A 17,604-nucleotide genomic window follows, 5' to 3' on the forward strand; every position below is an offset into this window, starting at 1 on the left:
TTTGGGTGGTGACGAGGTGTGTTATTATGATAAATATACAGTACATAAGGCCTGAAGAATTTCTGGGGGTTTTGCATGGTAATTGGAAAACTAGGCGAGGTCTCTTATTCATTACTTGATTGGATGAGGTTTCCTATTATCTTTGGTAATAAATCACGAAAAAAAATCCAGGGAAATTGTGTAATGAGATTTTGTAATAATAATCCAGTAGTAATAGATAAGGTGAATTTTATTGAATATGAAATCTTTTCTGCGTGGGTAATTACCTAGAAAGTAAGCAAATTTGCTACATAATTTCAAAGACATCTCTTATAACGAAGGAAATATGTTACGTGAGACAGCCTGATAATTTCGAGTTCAGCAAAAAATCCAACCCCCTATTAACTTTTTATTTTTATTTTGAGTGATCATACAGTTTATTTACATAAAATCCCAACAAATTACCTAGAACATCTACAATTATCTAAAATATATATGAGAATGATACAAAATATTAAAATTGATTTGAAAGTAAATATATTGTCTTATTTGACCAGTCCGATCATTTTTCCCCGCTATATAAAAATAAACCCTGAAAGAGTGGTTTAAAATGCGGGCTGATTGCATCATTCACTCTCTCCTTTCCTCTCTACACTCTAAAAATACGAGAATGACGAAAAATCTGAGGAAACCTGAATTTTTGAAAATAACTACAAAATAAGTAGAAGAAAAGGACCTTTCACCCCTGCGTCAAGAGTGCTGGCTTGCCAGGAATAGAAATGGAGTATCTGGGGATTTTGTAAAAATATCCGGATTACCTGAGATAACATGAGTATGAATGGAAGTAATTGTGAAAATTAGAGATAGAAGGGGAGAAAGTTACTCAGCAGGGCGCCAGTGGGATCGTTATCATTGCTTATCGATTTTACTTCGTGCGTCACGAGTTTTCCGTCGACGTCACACCCCGGCCTTCTGATACTGCATGCAGATAAAATTTTTGCACCTAATGATTTTTGAAAACTATGAATATTCTCATTCTTGAGGCAACAAATGTCAACAAGTTAGTGAATGGCTATTACTAACCCAAACAATGTCAAAGATACAAGTGATTATGGCTTAAGTGCAAAATCCATTTCATAACTCGAATAATATTGTGATCAAGCCGAGAGTCGAGATTGGAGGATTTATCTCGTTCTGATACATACGTGATAACAATTTATTGCATCAATCATTTTTTTATTGAATCATCAATAAATTAATTTGAGGAGGAGTACTATGTTGATAATTCGTGATTAACTAGTTGAAACGATTTTTTTTTCTTTTAGTCTCTACCTTACTATAATATTCTCAAGGCGAAATTGGCGGGATCGATTTCTCTGAACATAAAGATAAAATCATTGAAAATGATCAGACAAACCACGAAATTCCGCGAGTCATTAAAAAATGACGAAATGCAAAACCGCCAGAGAAATGAAAAATCGTGAATTATGGGCAAAAGGGCGCCGAACAATTGTAACCACAAGTTTTAAATGAAAATATCTCCATATTACCCCAAATCGATTTTATGTCGATTTTGTAAAAATCCAAATATCATATTATTATAATTATTATTGTATACATACGTGAAAGTGAAACCCCAAAACCCCACATATTATAATTACCTACGTATAACTATTGCATATTATTATTGTTATCATATTATTGTATCATGAAAAAAAAAATTCTAAGTCCCAAAAAAAAATATGTCCATGTTACCCCACACGTCCGGTCATTTGTAAATGAACTTGGAAAAAATAATGATTTTTCTCAGTTTAGTCGTTTTTTTTTCTGAATGTAGAATTGTCGGGTTGGCGGGGTACGTAGGAGGCGCCCCTGGTGGTCTTCACCGTAAAGTCAATACCTGCCATCCCCCCTTGACGAACTCGTGTTGTAAAAAAAGCCGTCTACCGAGGCTTATTCTAGCCACGAACATCCGTGGAAACGCGTCGTTCCTTCAACACCGCCTTTTTCATCGCTTGTTTCCTGCATTTACATTACAATTACCGAATACTCTGGACAACTCCACTGTCACAAAAGTGCACCTCAATCATCCCCAAGTATTTCTTCAGTGATGAGTTTACGATTTTATGTGAAAAATTGTTAATTCGGCTCTGACATCGAGAAAACCGGCGCATCATTTTTTTTTGGTAAGTTCCACATTTCATTTTATTCAATCATTAATTCTGCACTATAATTAGCGCTATGGCTTGTGGTAATTTTCAAGTGAAATTGATGGGTTGAATTAAAGTGTCATTTATTTGCGGCATATGGGGAAAATGCAGTTATATGCAAGTGAATTCACGTGTTTCGTCATGCAGTTGGAGGCTTCGCGCAGCTGGTATCAACCACGTGGTGATGAATAAAAAAAGTCATCTTGGTTTTTGATGATAATGCATTCGCCAATTCGTGAATTTTTCAAGCTGACGCGGGAAATAGACGCCGGAAATTTAATGGGATGTAATTTGAGGTGCATGATGCAATCGTATCGACTTGGGGGGGGGTGAACAAAAAAAGCTTGTCGCTTTAACTTCAATTAGAATTATCGATTGATAATCGAACAAATTCATTCTATGCAATAATGTCACATCATTCAACCGAGCCAAATTAACATGAATAATTATGTATTAATATCATGCGGGTGTGGGAGAAAGACTTGCGTTCAATGGAAATTGAGTTGAGTTCAATCTGTGGAGTTCAATTTTTTCCTGTAAAAATTAAATAAATCCATATGAATGGGCACATGAAGTATCTCGGATTTATGTCTGCCAGCGGGAGGTGATAACTTTGACCTCCAAGTTTCTTCATGAATTCCAGTGTATTGACACTATTTTAATTCAACTCGTTAGCATAGGGAGAATAATAGATGAAGTTTTATTTGTCAATTTGAAATTCTCCCGTGGAATTATCACACGTAAATTAAAAAAAAAGAAATTTCAATGCGCATCGTTTCCAACGAGTGAAAGATCAAACTCCATATTATATTTAGAATATCTAGAACGAATAATTTTAATATGCATAGCTATTGCGGAAGTCTTCAAATTCAAGAGACTGATAGAATTAGCGTAATCCATTCGTGACACATGGGAAAATTGAAACTGCATGTGAATTCGCATATTTCGTCATGGATTTAAAAGACACTAGCTGCCAAATCGAAACACGTGGTAGCAGCATAAAGATAGGTTTATGGTACGAGTGATAATGCAGTGACGACTTGTTATCGTGAATTTTTACAGTCCAGTTCGGTCAATATTTGGCGGTAATTTAAAACGTCTGTAGATCCTGCAATGGTGTCCAGTCATAGAGATTTGCGTAAAAATAAATTATTCTAAATAAATTTATTTCTGCCTAGTTAATTCATTTGGCACCAGGAAATGTGCAGAACAATTTATATTGCGGATTCTTTCGTCCTTAGCAAATTTAATTGGTAAATAGATAATCAAGATTGTTATTCTAATATTTCGTAAGATAATCATACAGAATTTTTATACGCAATCCGTATCGAAGATTTCCATACGATTTATTAACATACGTCTTCTGTTTAGTTGAATTCTTTCCCATATGGAAATTTAATTAATCGATATGCATGTGCACTTGAGATATCTCGGATTTATATCGGCGAACAGGAAATGATAACATTGACCCCCGAGTTTTTTTATGAATTACAGTTGGCCATTGTTTTTATTTATTTCGTTAGCATGAGGGAAGCGCAGAAAACGAAAATAAGTGGAATTTTTTTTTTGTTTTTCCAACGGAATTCTATTCAGCAGTTCAGTGACTTTCATTTTATTGGTTTTGAGAGGGATGTTTTTATTGAAAAAAAATGAAATTGAAAATAGGGAAAATGGTGGTTTTGTAGTTGAGTATTCGTGTAACCGTGTGGACAAGAGGCGCCGGGTATTTGAGGAAGATAAAAGCAACACGTACTGGCACAATAACACAGACTAATTATACGTCAGAGTTGCGGTGTACTGTAAAAGTCAGGGTATAACGGGAAAGCTATTTATTTTCGCGTAGACGTGAATCATTGGTTTTTTTTTTCATTTTTCTATTGAATTTCAAGAATTGTCATCAATTGTCAAAGGACTATTCAATGGTTCAATTCTTAAAAATACCTGAGTTCCACAAATAATTCCAAAGTATAGTTTATAATTCAATATTAGGGGCTGCATATCTATTTTAACAATTCAGGAATAATTCAGCCGTTTTAAAAAAGTTTCCGTTTTTGTTGTGTTTTTTTATGGTGACGTTTATTTTGAATCGGTGATTACGCAACTTTCATGTCATTTTTATTTTAATTTTTAACTTTTTCGCGGAGCATTGAATATATAATATCGGGGATATATAAATCATGGTCAAGGTAAGAGTACCGGTATGTGGCAAGTGGTAGAGATTGAATCATTGATTATTGTTATAACAAGGAAGTCCGGCGGAGTATCTCGAAATACATAGGGAAATGTTTGAATAATCTAAATTTATCGCACAGCTATATTGATTATTGAAGAAACTCGCGTCTCGTGATGGATTTTAACGGCTGTAGTAACATAGGAGGTTATCCTCGTGTTAACTACATCGTTTTGGAGCAATGAAGAAGATCGGTCAAGCACCGACAATGTAGTACGATTGGCTAACTGGCAAAATGCATAGCACAATATGAAAATTGCTCGTTCCTTCATTGTATACTTTCAATACTAGAAGTGGACGAGTTCGCAGGAACTGTTATCAAACAATTAATCCGTGTTGAGATGTTCCCCTCGTCTTGCTCAATGTGATAAATTGGGGATAATTAGGGGATGTTGAGCAATGAGGCGGCACAATTAATTCATTACATTGAAAAGAAAATTTCTCTTACAAATACATTTCCAATTTGGATTAAAAAAATCATGAGGCAAGAATTGGGGATATGAAAATATCTGACATTGAGAACGAAATTAATTTCGTACCTTTGAAATCTTATACTTGTCTTGAAGACGGGGATAAATTGTTTAACAATTTGTCAAACAGATTACTCTGATATTTCTATAGGATATGAAAAAAATGATATTTTCGGAAAATGATTATTTGTGTTGTAAATAATCAATTTTTCAGCTTTCACATTGTTCGAATCGAGAATTATAATTGCTATAAGAATAGTCTAGATAAAAGTTGAAATTTCGCTGGTTATGCAATTTTTTTGGGAGGGAATGAGGAAATTTTCTGTCGAGAATTTGCATAAACATGGACGAACACAATAGCTGTATAATGTCAAGATTAGTTATTTATTTATGTACGCAACATTATTCAATTTTTATTATAAATTATTCTAGCTATGAGGATCGATAGAAATCCGTCAAAAGTGACAAAATGTGTCAGTGAAAATAATAAAGTGGTATATTTTTGGCTTGTTGCGACAGGGGTTTTTTCACTTGCAAAGTGTTGGCAGATTTTCAAGTTTTTGAATTTGAAAATTATACAGAATCAATTCTCAGATAAGACATCATGAGAAACAGTACGGAAAATCAGTTTGCTTGAAAATTTTTAAAAGTGCCACTATATTCAATAATTTACATAATTCCACGCCCTTTATATTAAAATAATAAAATAAATCACGACGTTCGTAACAATAATTCTTAATCATATCTCCGTGTTCATAACACATGTCATTCTTTCCATAAAATATTTTTGCATTTATTCCACGAAACTGAAATAATAAAGTGCCAGCCTTGAATTATCCATTTAGATATTGAGGCATTCAGATAGTAAACTCTCATAATTCAGATAAAACGAGGAATGAATGAATATCCTGCCATTATTAATTATTGAAAAGTGAAACCAGAAATTTTCCCCTGACTCCTACCACTTTTTTATCGCAGATGTGGGCAACCCTTGACCCAAAATCCTGCATCACCATAACAATTATCGAAATATTTGATTAATTTCCTCAGTTCTTCAATTACTCAAGAAATGTAGACTTATGTTAATTCACTCGGGGTAAACATATGAAGTAGCGCAAAGAGATAAGACAGTATGAATACTCGACACAAAAAATATACTTGACTCAAGTATAATTTATACATAATTCTTCATTATAACAATTATGCAATTTCATCCAGAATTTTTTAATTATGCTTAATCGAAGAGATTGATATTTTCAACAATTTTGAGGATGAAAAAATTAATCTACTCTCCCCAATAAATAAATAAAAGTGAAGAAACCCGGATGGAAAAGATATGCATGAAAGTAATTATATACGACATATATGTGGCGTATTGCAATTTTCGCCAGTATATATGTAATATTTAAATACCTATTTGATATATAAATTCTTTTTTGAAAACTAAAATTGTTGAAGCATCATCTGAATCATGTATGATATTCCACGTGGAATATATTAGCATCAAGTACATAATATAACATCAAGTATCATATGCATTTGAATAAAGTATTTTTTCGTATGCATCATCATGGAATACATCATTTTTGAATTTTATCGTGTGAAGTAACCGGTTTGTACTAGATTTCCATTAGCATTGATAAAATAGAGTGAATGTCTGGTGTGGGATTGTCATTTTTTGCCTCGTCTCAAACGCTTCTATTTTCCGTTCCATACTGACCTGCGCATACGTCACCGTGACGTGGCATCCGACGTCGGGCCAACTTTGCCAATACTCGCATTCCAAAAACGTCCCCTTTTATTTTCAAATGTTAAACTTGGCAGCCTTGACAACGTTATTACACACTGAGAGAATTTTCACTGAAAATAGTGTAAAAATAAAATCTACTGAATTTAAAACTTGAAAAAAATTGACAAATTTCCGCAATCGATCTGATTTTATGAATTATCTTGCTTTTTAAAATAAATTACTCGTGTATTTAGGACAAGTATAGAATCTCTTGACAAAAGTCTTCAAAATCAATCTAGTCGATTTTCATTGGTAGATTTCATTGCGAGAGATTTAAGTTTTTTGAAATTTTATTGAATTATTGAATATTTCTGACCGTGCCGATAGAGTTCAAGGTAATGGAAATGGAAATAAGGGGAAGTACCTCATAATACTAGACTAGAGAAGAAAGTAAAAAGTCTTTGAGGGCAATTAGAGTACTTATGGGGTTTCGTTCAATCATTACGGCGTCATAGGGCTACACTCCTACGATGCAGCTTTGTGCAGTCAATGTTCTGAGTTATTCTCGGAGTTAGTGACCCCCAATGGAGTTGGTAATATATTTTTATGCATTAGGGTTACATCAAAAGCTCCCCATTAGTGAAAAGTAGGTAATTATTTCTATATCCATCTTCCCCAGGCGTCTGTCTCCAAAATTGTATTCTGCTCACAGCTGGCGATCATTAATTTCTTTATTTGTTCATACCGCGGAAAAATATTTTTTTCTCGAATAATTATTGACCCAAATAAATTGTTTATTCATTATGTGATAGAGTAAACGGACGAACTTAAGGTCTTTTTCATGCGAATACGTCAGATATTTCATTGTTTACTTTAACATTCGAAGACACGTGCATTTGAGGCACGTGTTTCCGATAAACTTAAAATTATGCTGGATCATTTTTCCTTGATAAAAAATTGATTTTTTCAGCTGTGTAAAGAAAGTCGTGGGAAATAATTACGCGGGAAGGAATCTTACCCGACGAGGAAGGAAGTGTTTTTTATCGCCAGTCATACGAATCTCTGGGAGTCATATTTCTTACTATTAGTGAATTTTTCTATCCACGTGGATGAGAATAAGAGTTTTAACGGTTGTCTCACGTTTACCAGATATAGAGTACTTAACCGTTACTCGGTCGAGCGTACATAGAACAATGACCGTTGACTGGGATTACATCAGTGGTTCAGCAATTAGCATTGATTTAAAGAGTCATTCCTCTGTGAAACCGAGAAAAATCTCGATTTATTAATCTCTACGAGATACATTCGACAATACTCCATATATATATACATCTTACTCCTACTCTACAATGATATGAGAATTTTTATTAATATATAAGTTTGAATTAAATTTCAATTAAAAACGGTCATTAAATACCTCATTTCTTTTATCATTTACGGAGTCAGAATTGTTTTTAGTTTTGCAAGCATAAATAAAGTCATTTTCAATATAAACTAATGGAAAATAAACCAAATAATTCAATTCTTGGTGAAAATCTGAAAATACACACCGGCAATGTGTCCTTCACAGGAGCTAATTTTCCTTTCATCGCAGCTCACCTCTAGAGTTTTCATTTTATTTGTTTTCCGAGTAGAGAAGGAAATATTCTTATCTCTTTGAGTTTGAAAGATAGCTACCAAAAACATAGTCGATAGTAACATGATGACATTCCAGAGAACAAATAAATTCCAATCTGTCCTGGAAGAAGACATCATATGATTTTTCTTCAAAAGAAATATTTTGTAAATGGTAAAACGATGTTAGGCGGTAATCGGTAAAACTGACGTCATTACAGCCACGCTTTATCGACTTATTTCAATATGAATTGTTTATTCAAAGATGGTTGTGCATGATATTGTGGAAATGAAAACAGTTGCGCTTTCGTTCTGATAGAATAATCCAGAAAATATTTTGTTAAATCTATTTAGAACTCACGCCAATGTCGGCCTGTTGGACTGATTAAGCCCAATTCTGAAGGCTCTAGTTCCGAAAAATAATCATCTGATTCGTCGGTCTCCCTAACCGGTTATTAGCTATTCTTTTTGCCCCTATACAATTCTCCTCTTGGATTCCATCAGCATTTGCCAGCGTACAGGGGGAAAAATCAATCATAAAATTTAGCTTTTGGCGCACAGTAATCGTACTCACCGGCAATTCAGAAATTTTAATATTGAAATAATAAAAATCGTCGAAAAATCGCATACCACTTTAAAAAAGATACTGTAGAATCTTCATCGACAAAATATTGAGGAGTATGAATCGATATCATTCATCTGAAAATTCCAGATGAAGATTGCGAAATTACCTGACACCAATCGATCCTCTAGATAAACTCAATTAAATTCCATGACTTCAAGAAATCTAGAAGGCGTCAGATATGACGTGACGATGACAAGCGATTCGATCGTTAGAAATAAAATTTTTAATTTGCAATCAGTTTCTTGTACAATTTTTTCGTCGATGTTTGATGACAAAGTCAATGACGAGGGATTATAGCTTTGCGGAATAACAATGTACTTATCGTGAAAACGTAAGTTATCAGCATCAAAACATGTGATGATTGGTTTAGAGCAGCGGGACTGATTGTAATGGTATTATTGAGACTCAGTAAGCAAGCGATCAGAGTAGATCAACCAACTGTTCAGCTGAAATTGTGTAATTATCGTTGGCTCGAGACATTTATTGATAAATACCGAATAACAAGTATTATTCATATTTCTGTGGAATATTCATATATAATATTGTAAATAATTTTTGGTTATTGCAGGTCGTTGAACACGGATCGGCAAATCAAAGTACTGATCTACAAAAATGGTGAGCTCAACATTTATGTAACATTTTAACTTTGTTCTGTTCTCTGCCAATAGGGTAATGCGGACCGTTTATCATTGATAACTCACAAGCGATTAAGCCGAATATTCCCATTATTTATAATTATCAGTATGGTTTTTTAAGCTGTAAAAGGAGGTTCAATGTGATTTATCTGAATGGCACGATTACCTTAGAAGAATGAACGACAAAGTACAACTTTGCTGTACTCGTTTAATTTGTCAAAGAAGTAGATTTGTGATGTCTTAGAAAATGAATTAGAATTAATATTTTCATGAATAATTTGGAATCGATTGTTATTCACAGGATCACAATAACAAAGTACCGACAGAGCTTGACGAGTTTTTGCCAACGGATGGCTCAAATTTCAAGGATGGGGTCCTCACCGCTAAGTAAGTATCCTGAGTTTAATTTATTTAAGGATGCGAATACTTTATAATTCTGTCGTTGACAATGAGTCTTTCGATTTCCGACTCGCATGTAGAATTCATGATATTCTGTACACTCTAATTAAATGTCAAGAGCCCTTTGACGAATTCGGAATTAATTCTAAATGTTTTCTCTAATTTTTTTATTGACGCAAATTTCAAAGAGATATATCCCCAATTTTTTAACTGAAAAAATAGATAATTAAGGTTTTTATTTTATTAGTGAAACTAGTCAAAATTCAGATACTCGAGACAAGATTGAATAAAATGAATTTAATAAAATGGTTAATGAACAATAATCATTTTCCTAATATTGCACAAGGGAGAATTTGTTACCTTAATCTCGTTTCGAGGTAACTATGTATCAAACTATGAGGAAATTGGTTGAATTCTAGTATCATCTCCATAGTTTTATATTTATAGTCAGTCATTCGCTTTTCATTCATCTCGCCGCTGATATGACATGACTTTTGGGTTCAATTTGCCCCTCAGGCGGTATTTTGTGTTTAATGTATGAATCGTGTTGTCTCTCCCAAAATTCCTAAACGTTCATTGAATTATTAAATTTAGTTTGATAAGAAGTCATAAGAGTGGGTCATAACATAGCTTATCTGTTTCTAAATATCTATTTATAGCAACTATTTTTGATGTTGTATGATCTTATAAAATTGCCAATTAAGAAAAATTAACAATTGAATTCCGCGGAATTTCTGATAAATTGAGAATTCTGGAAATTATTACCCCATTTTTCGATACTTTTAGTAAATGTACAAGTTCATATACATTCCATAAAACTATAATTTTATTGAATATTAGAAGATTAGTTGATTTTATCCATATTTAATTCATAAATTTCACACAAATTCGTACTGTTAAAAATTAAATTTTTTTTAACGGACAATTCCGTATTCATTTTTACAAAATAGTTGTGTTTGATGATGATGAGACCAAAACAGAGTAAAACTGCATCTTGACCGACGTGTGTCAATATTTTATGTTTGTCTCATAATTCCCGGATAAAAGTTCGATGTTGATTGGTAAATACAGGGAGAAGTGTAGAACATGTTATTCTAAAAAATTCTAGAAATTTTCTGGTGATTTGGAAAGAGAAATTAAATTCTCCATGCAGATATGAAAATAATATTATGTTGCCTTCAAGAAGGGAATACACTCAATGAGTTTTTTCCTCGTAGAGGATTACCCACGAGATCTCAGGCAATAACGAGCGATTATCACAGTAAAAATCATAAACACGTGAACAAATTTGGGACGAAATTTTTGTGGTGTTATAGATATACTATTATCATTTGATAATTGGAAAAAGTAGAGATTGGATTTTTATTAGTGCAACGGGGAGAGAGAGGGAGAGGTTTTTGGATTGTTTGAATGGCGGGAGGTGTTTCCTGATTGGGGGAACGTTCGAAAATTAAAGATAAAAAAAACACGATAGCATCAAGGAATTTTGGGTATTTAAAGAAGAGCAAAGATGTCTGCAGTTAGTTGTTGGACAGAGGTTGGAGAGTTCAAGTTAGGATAAATGGGCGAATCAATTCAACAAAATGTGGACGAAGAGGAGCAGTCGTAATTATTATCTTAATTACCGTCATTATTAGTCTACAATTTATTTTCTGAATCTATCACCGAGTATTCCTCTCAGCCATATTCATTTTTTCGCGTCAATGAAGTCTGATATTGAATTAGGACTGCGTCAAAACCTTGTTTTACGAAAATGAGATTAAGTAATTAATTTCGTTAATTAAAAGGTTCCCTGTAATTGTGAGTGTTAAGTGATGACTGCACATGAAGTTCTACTGTATCTTCTAAACAACTGTGGGAAGGAATAATTATTCCTTCCATGAATTTCTGCATGGGGCGTCAATCCTCAATTTAATGATATTATGCATTAAAAAAAATTAATTTAATTCAAGAAAAATTTTAACGTTTGACAGATCGATCGTATTAGATGGTTTACTTCAAGTAATATGAAGTAATTATGGAGATAATCAAATTACATCCCCTTTTCTAATTTCTGAAATATCCTGATGGAGATATGGTATATATATGGCTTTTAAAAGTGTCTGATAGATATTCTGTTTTTGAATCTTTGATTTCGGCCAGACGCAATGGGTTTGATATTCTTCCACGTCAGTTCAATTATAATTAAATTACAACAATTGTTCCCGATGAGACATCGAAACGAGTACTGGGGTACGCGATTAGAAATACGATTGATTATCATTCTCTCCAACGACGCAATAATCTCCAGTATTCAATTGATAGAATCCGATCCAATTCGACTGATGCATGTCAGTAGGGACAATTAATAAACCATGCCAATCATCCTGAGACCCATTTTCGAAATGAATCTGTAATTAACGCATTCATTTGTAATTTTTTTTTGTAGATACAAAGTACAAGTCACACCAAGAGATGCCGAGGTCGGCCTCACGGGGAAGGAATTCAACCCTTTTACTGAGCGAAGGCATCCCAATCCCACAACGTAAGTTTATTCATAAAAATTTGGTTGAAACCATTATGCTCATTTTCTAAAATGAAAATTCCCAAGCTCTACCCCACAGTTATCAATATTGGAAATTAAACTACACAGTAAAGTCTTGGAAAATTAGGCAAATATTTTTAAATCTCGATTGTCTTAATGATCATTTCAGGGACTGTGACACCTTGACACATCTGCTCAAAGCATCGCTCGGAACCGGTATACTGGCGATGCCATGTGCATTCAGAAGTGCTGGATTAATCGTTGGAATATTCGCCACATTTTTCGTTGCATTTGTTTGCACGCACTGCGCATACATCCTGGTGAGCAATATATCTCAGCAGTAATGGCAATTCTCTATGTAATTCAAGACAAATGGACTATATATTTCTCATTACTCAAACAGGTAAAATGCGCACATGTTTTGTATCACAAAACGCGGAGGACGGAAATGAGTTTTGCTGATATTGCGGAAGCATCTCTGGCGCATGGACCGAGCTGCTTACGAGGTTTCTCGAAACCCTCGAGGTAATTTTTATTTGCTGAAAGATAAAATATCATTCATTTTCATTATCGCACAACGTATTTCAGTGTGATGTCTTTCACGAGCAATTTATTATATATTATATAATTTATAGAGACAATTAAAAATTGCGTTGCTCTATCCAAAAAATATCAACATACTATAAAACTTTTATTAAAACAGTAAAATAAAATGGAAAGACTTTCGTTAATCGTATTTCATCAAAAGATGAAAATAATTTAATAGGACACAAATAAATAAATTACCTCTACCTCTATCATACCTCTGAAAACATTAATAATAAAACTAATTCAATAAATATCGCTTGTTCCAGATATTTAATCCAAATAAGTTTATTCATAACATACTTCGGAACCTGCAGTGTATACGCCGTGATAGTAGCGGCGAATTTCCGAGAGATAATAAATCACTACATGTATCCAGTCATGACAGCTGTAAATTCCACACAAGAAGCGTTATTCAACCAAACATACAATATAACAACTGCAGCACCAGCAGCAGAATCTGTTGGGGGAATTGACGAGAGAATGACAATTGCGTGCCTTTTACTGCCACTGATCCTCTTAACTTGGATTCCAGATCTGAAGTATCTGGCTCCTGTATCCATGATTGCCAATCTTTTCATGGCAACTGGATTAGGGATCACTTTCTATTACCTCGTTATTGATTTGCCACCAGTGGACACAGTACCCTATGTTAAACCATTAACAGAGTTCCCCAAATTCTTCAGTATCACTATTTTTGCTATGGAAGCTATTGGCGTTGTTATGCCCCTAGAGAACCAGATGAAGACACCTCAACACTTTGTTGGCATATTCGGAGTACTTAGTAAAGGAATGTCTGGTGTTACACTTATTTATATTCTTTTGGGATTCCTGGGATACCTCAAGTATCCGAATTCCACTGCGGAAATTATCACTCAGGATTTGCCAATTCACGAAATGTAAGTAGAGATATTCACTATCAGAAGTCCAAGCACAATTTTTTATCAAAAATCATTACCAGTGGTCGTGGCTATCATTATTCTCCCTTTTAAAAATATGAAAAAATCAGAAATTAATAATCCTCAAAGGAAAATAGTAATCGATTTCTAAATACATTTAAAAGCAATTATGGCTTTTATAACATTTTCAGTTACTCATTTAGAGATATTTATCCATTACGAAATAGAAAATTCTAATTACTTTGCAACTGTTATCTATTACTGAAGCGTTGGTCAGAACGACAAATATGTCGTATGATTTTTTAACAATCAGAAAAATCGATCATTACTCTGCCATTCGCGTATATTTGCCAAAACCACACGGACCATCTAATATTTCCGCCTTCCATGGCAATTTTTGGGTTTGGACTGCAACGTCTTTGTAAACACTTTTCGTATCGCCGTTATCTTTTATCATGATAATTTTCTTTTTTATGCGTTATCTTGAACCTTTGACACTATCATTTAATGCTTATTAATATTTTTTTTTCTAAATATGGATTCGATATTTCTTTTTATAGCCCAGCTCAGATCGTTAAACTGGCAGTTGCCCTCGCAGTATTTTGCACCTTTGGACTACAGTTCTACGTATGTCTGGACATTGCCTGGAGTGGCCTTAAGGATCGTTTTACGAAGAAACCTCTATTAGCTAATTATATCGTTAGAACTGGACTCGTAACTGGCTGTGGTAAGTTTTTTCAATTTCTAAAGAATACATTTCTCTCAAACACTGGGGCAATCTAAGAACTAGTCTAAGTCTAAAATCACTTATGTTAGAGAGGAGTGGATGAATTAATGCTGAAAAATTCCACATATTACTTTCCAAATTTCTATATTTCGTGAATAGTTTCATTTGATAAAATTGGAATTTTTATTTGCAGTATTGTTAGCTGTAGCAGTACCCACAATTGCTCCTCTGATCGGTCTCATCGGTGCCTTCTGCTTTTCAATCTTGGGAATTTTAATCCCAGTAGCCATTGAAATCATCACCTGCTGGGACGTGGGTTTCGGTAAATGCAATTGGATCATCATGAAAAATGTCGTAATCATCTTCATCGGAGTGATGGCACTCATCTTCGGTTCTAAGGACTCCATAGAAGGCATTATCAAAGCCTATACACCAACCAACTAATAGTTACATAGGAGAATTCAATCACTGATAAGAGTAATCGGGCATTGACCATTCATTCAATGCCATCGCCGGGGCTCTTACAATAAAGCATGCAAATTTACAATCGGTGACCAGCAGAGTCTTCGCTCATGGTATTAGTTGAAATTTTTATTTGTTAATTCATCGATTATTCAATTGTGTCGTTATTGTCGTTGACAATGAAAATGGATTTTTTATCTAATTGCGAATGAATCCAGGAGAAATGAATGAAGCATTTTTTAATTATACAAATTATTAGTTTTGAATTTTGAAAGGGTATTTTCTTGTTCATTAGTAAAGTTGAATAATCATGTTAAATTATCCACTAATATTCATTCAGCAACAATCAATTGAATAACAAAATATCAAAGGATCTTTTTTGTAATTGACAATGTTTTCTCCACAAAACTCTTTTGATATTTCTTCGTAAGTGTTCATTAACGAGTAATTTAGTGAATTAGTTAATTTGATAATCAATAAACTGAGCTAAGTTGAATGCAAATTAATGTCGATGATTATCTTGGAAATGAACAATTGTGTGGGGAAATGTCAGGGGCCATTTGTAGTAGCTGTCAGTAACTTTTGAAGTTTCCTCTCGAGATTTCTCATCATCGATACAGTCTCGGAGCAGAAATGTTTTTATTACGTTACTGGTGAATACAGCATTTAGCAACAGCAGGATATGCCTTTCAACTTGCAATGACAAATATTCGAATAGTAGTGCATTATTGAGGGTAAATAGCATGCTTGGAGGGGAAATAAATGCAATATGCTTGTAACTTTGTGTACGACCCATCAAAGTTGAAAAACAATAGATTTTACAGCTGGAAATAGACAACTTGATACTTTCAAACTGATGAAATGGCACTCGATAATTATCGGCTGATCATCACGAATCCCGCCAATTATGTACATAATTTTTTCTACAGTTTTAGCTTCCCCCGAATTTTATTGCTGCTGTCTCCATGAGCAAAATCATCGATGTAATACAATGAAAGTATTAGATTGTAAGTTCATTAAGGAGATTAGTTTTTTATCAGCAAATACTTGATGTCAATTGAACAATTTTCCTTTGGATACTTAAAGCTTCAATTTTTGGAAATTAGATGCTGAGTATATATTTTTTTTATAATCGTATATCAAATTGATCAGTATTCGAAATTAAGAAAAATAATCTTTGTACCAAACTGAAAAAGAATACTTATGACCAATTTTCAGGTAATTATTAAGAATCAAATGAAAGTTTATGATAGGTGTGGAATGAAAAATGAAAATTACTGTTATCAGACGATTTGTTGAGAACAATTTTTAATATTGAAAGTACATGATGAACTTATAATTGGTGTTTTTCTTTATCCTTGATATTACCCGATTGCGATTTATTTTAATAATGTACTCCAGAACTTATCGTATGTAGAATTATCGCTTGAACACCGGAAATCAATCATATTATAATTTAATTGAAAGGATCTTATATAATCTTATATAATTAAATAACATGAAATGAACTTCTACATGACTTATGACGACGATGCCACTTAAATTAATTGTTTTTCATGAGTAAAATTAAAAATTTGTAATGATCGATGATCAAAGTTCACGAGGAAACTGGATCAGGTCATAACGAGATAATCACATGAATTCCAATTCCAATGTTCATTTCATTTCTCGAGAGGAGCGTAATTCAGTAATTTTTCGATGAGATCTACGTGCCCCAGCAGCATTCTGCGACAGCAGTATCTTTTCAATCCCAATGCATCCAGAGCGTCACTGAAACATTTACAATTAATTAATCTTACAATTTGAGTGAACATTTTCAGAGTGAACAGAAATTCCAAATAATGAAAAATTCTATAGATGTGCCACTTGGCTGAAGGTTCTATCTTAAAGCCTTTACTATGACTTTCTTGAGTTAAATCCATTAAAGATTGATCCCATATTTCTCCCGGGGAGTTTAAAATCAAGGAATTTTTAACATCAAGGAATCATTGAAGACTCTTTTCAATAGAAAATGCATAATTTAGAAAGAACCAATACTGATGAGAGAAGTTACATTCACATATAAACAATTCCTCCAAATATTTGAATATTAGGGGAATTCGGAGAAATAAAAGCACCAATGATAATTATGAAGAAAATGTAGAAAATTCTAGAGGTTAGAACAAATACCCCTCGGTATACTCTGCTTGCAGAAGTCCCAAGTACGCCTCCCACTTATTTCCGATGACTTTTCCACAGGTGAAGCAGCGAACAGGAATGATCATGATGTCAGGAATATCTCAACCTTGGATTTTTTGAATAGGTGTGTTATTGATAAAATTAAATAATAAAAAAAAAGGTTTTGAGCGGTTGGAGGTAAATTTATCAAATCCCCAGAACTGAGCCTCTAGGTTAGTCAATCCTCTTTGGTTGCAACGATTGAAAAATGGTGATTTGGAAAAAAGTGGGGGACGAAGCGACACTGGTGTCGTCAATGTGAACTGTTGAATAGGATGTGACGTATGACAACCAGCTGG

The 17,604-nt window shown here is 33.7% G+C and overlaps 2 protein-coding genes across 5 annotated transcripts; one reads left to right on the top strand and one right to left on the bottom strand.

The window, feature by feature from the left end:
- The first annotated feature begins 1,849 nt into the window (after nucleotides 1-1,849).
- Nucleotides 1,850-16,427, top strand: path (pathetic). 4 transcript variants are annotated; one of them, XM_011301915.1, is made up of 9 exons: nucleotides 1,850-2,165; nucleotides 9,426-9,472; nucleotides 9,794-9,879; nucleotides 12,320-12,415; nucleotides 12,585-12,735; nucleotides 12,819-12,940; nucleotides 13,270-13,899; nucleotides 14,460-14,626; nucleotides 14,820-16,427. In XM_011301915.1, the coding sequence occupies exons 2-9, from the start codon at nucleotides 9,470-9,472 to the stop codon at nucleotides 15,068-15,070; spliced, it is 1,506 nt and encodes a 501-aa protein (XP_011300217.1). In that variant the 5' UTR covers nucleotides 1,850-2,165; nucleotides 9,426-9,469; the 3' UTR covers nucleotides 15,071-16,427. The 4 variants fall into 4 exon arrangements, with proteins under 4 accessions (XP_011300217.1, XP_011300220.1, XP_011300218.1 ...); XM_011301918.1 differs by lacking the exon at nucleotides 1,850-2,165 and adding an exon at nucleotides 9,167-9,188; XM_011301916.1 differs by lacking the exon at nucleotides 1,850-2,165 and adding an exon at nucleotides 9,255-9,313.
- Nucleotides 16,380-17,503, bottom strand: Rpb10 (DNA-directed RNA polymerases I, II, and III subunit Rpb10). The gene is made up of 2 exons (XM_011301914.1): nucleotides 17,258-17,503; nucleotides 16,380-16,858 (listed from the first exon to the last, which is right to left on the bottom strand). The coding sequence occupies exons 1-2, from the start codon at nucleotides 17,350-17,352 to the stop codon at nucleotides 16,750-16,752; spliced, it is 204 nt and encodes a 67-aa protein (XP_011300216.1). The 5' UTR covers nucleotides 17,353-17,503; the 3' UTR covers nucleotides 16,380-16,749.
- Nucleotides 17,504-17,604: the final 101 nt, after the last annotated feature.

This window comes from Fopius arisanus, unplaced genomic scaffold, assembly GCF_000806365.1.
Source record: "Fopius arisanus strain USDA-PBARC FA_bdor unplaced genomic scaffold, ASM80636v1 scaffold00025, whole genome shotgun sequence".
Classification (NCBI taxonomy): domain Eukaryota; kingdom Metazoa; phylum Arthropoda; class Insecta; order Hymenoptera; family Braconidae; genus Fopius; species Fopius arisanus.

Coding starts and splice junctions, on each gene's coding strand:
- path (XM_011301915.1), top strand. Junction 9,880..12,319: donor GATGGGGTCCTCACCGCTAA/GTAAGTATCCTG, acceptor TTTTTTTTGTAG/ATACAAAGTACAAGTCACAC. Junction 13,900..14,459: donor GATTTGCCAATTCACGAAAT/GTAAGTAGAGAT, acceptor TTCTTTTTATAG/CCCAGCTCAGATCGTTAAAC.
- Rpb10 (XM_011301914.1), bottom strand. CDS start 17,352: ATGATCATTCCTGTTCGCTGCTTCACCTGTGGAAAAGTCATCGGAAAT. Junction 16,859..17,257: donor CAAGCAGAGTATACCGAGGG/GTATTTGTTCTA, acceptor TAAATGTTTCAG/TGACGCTCTGGATGCATTGG.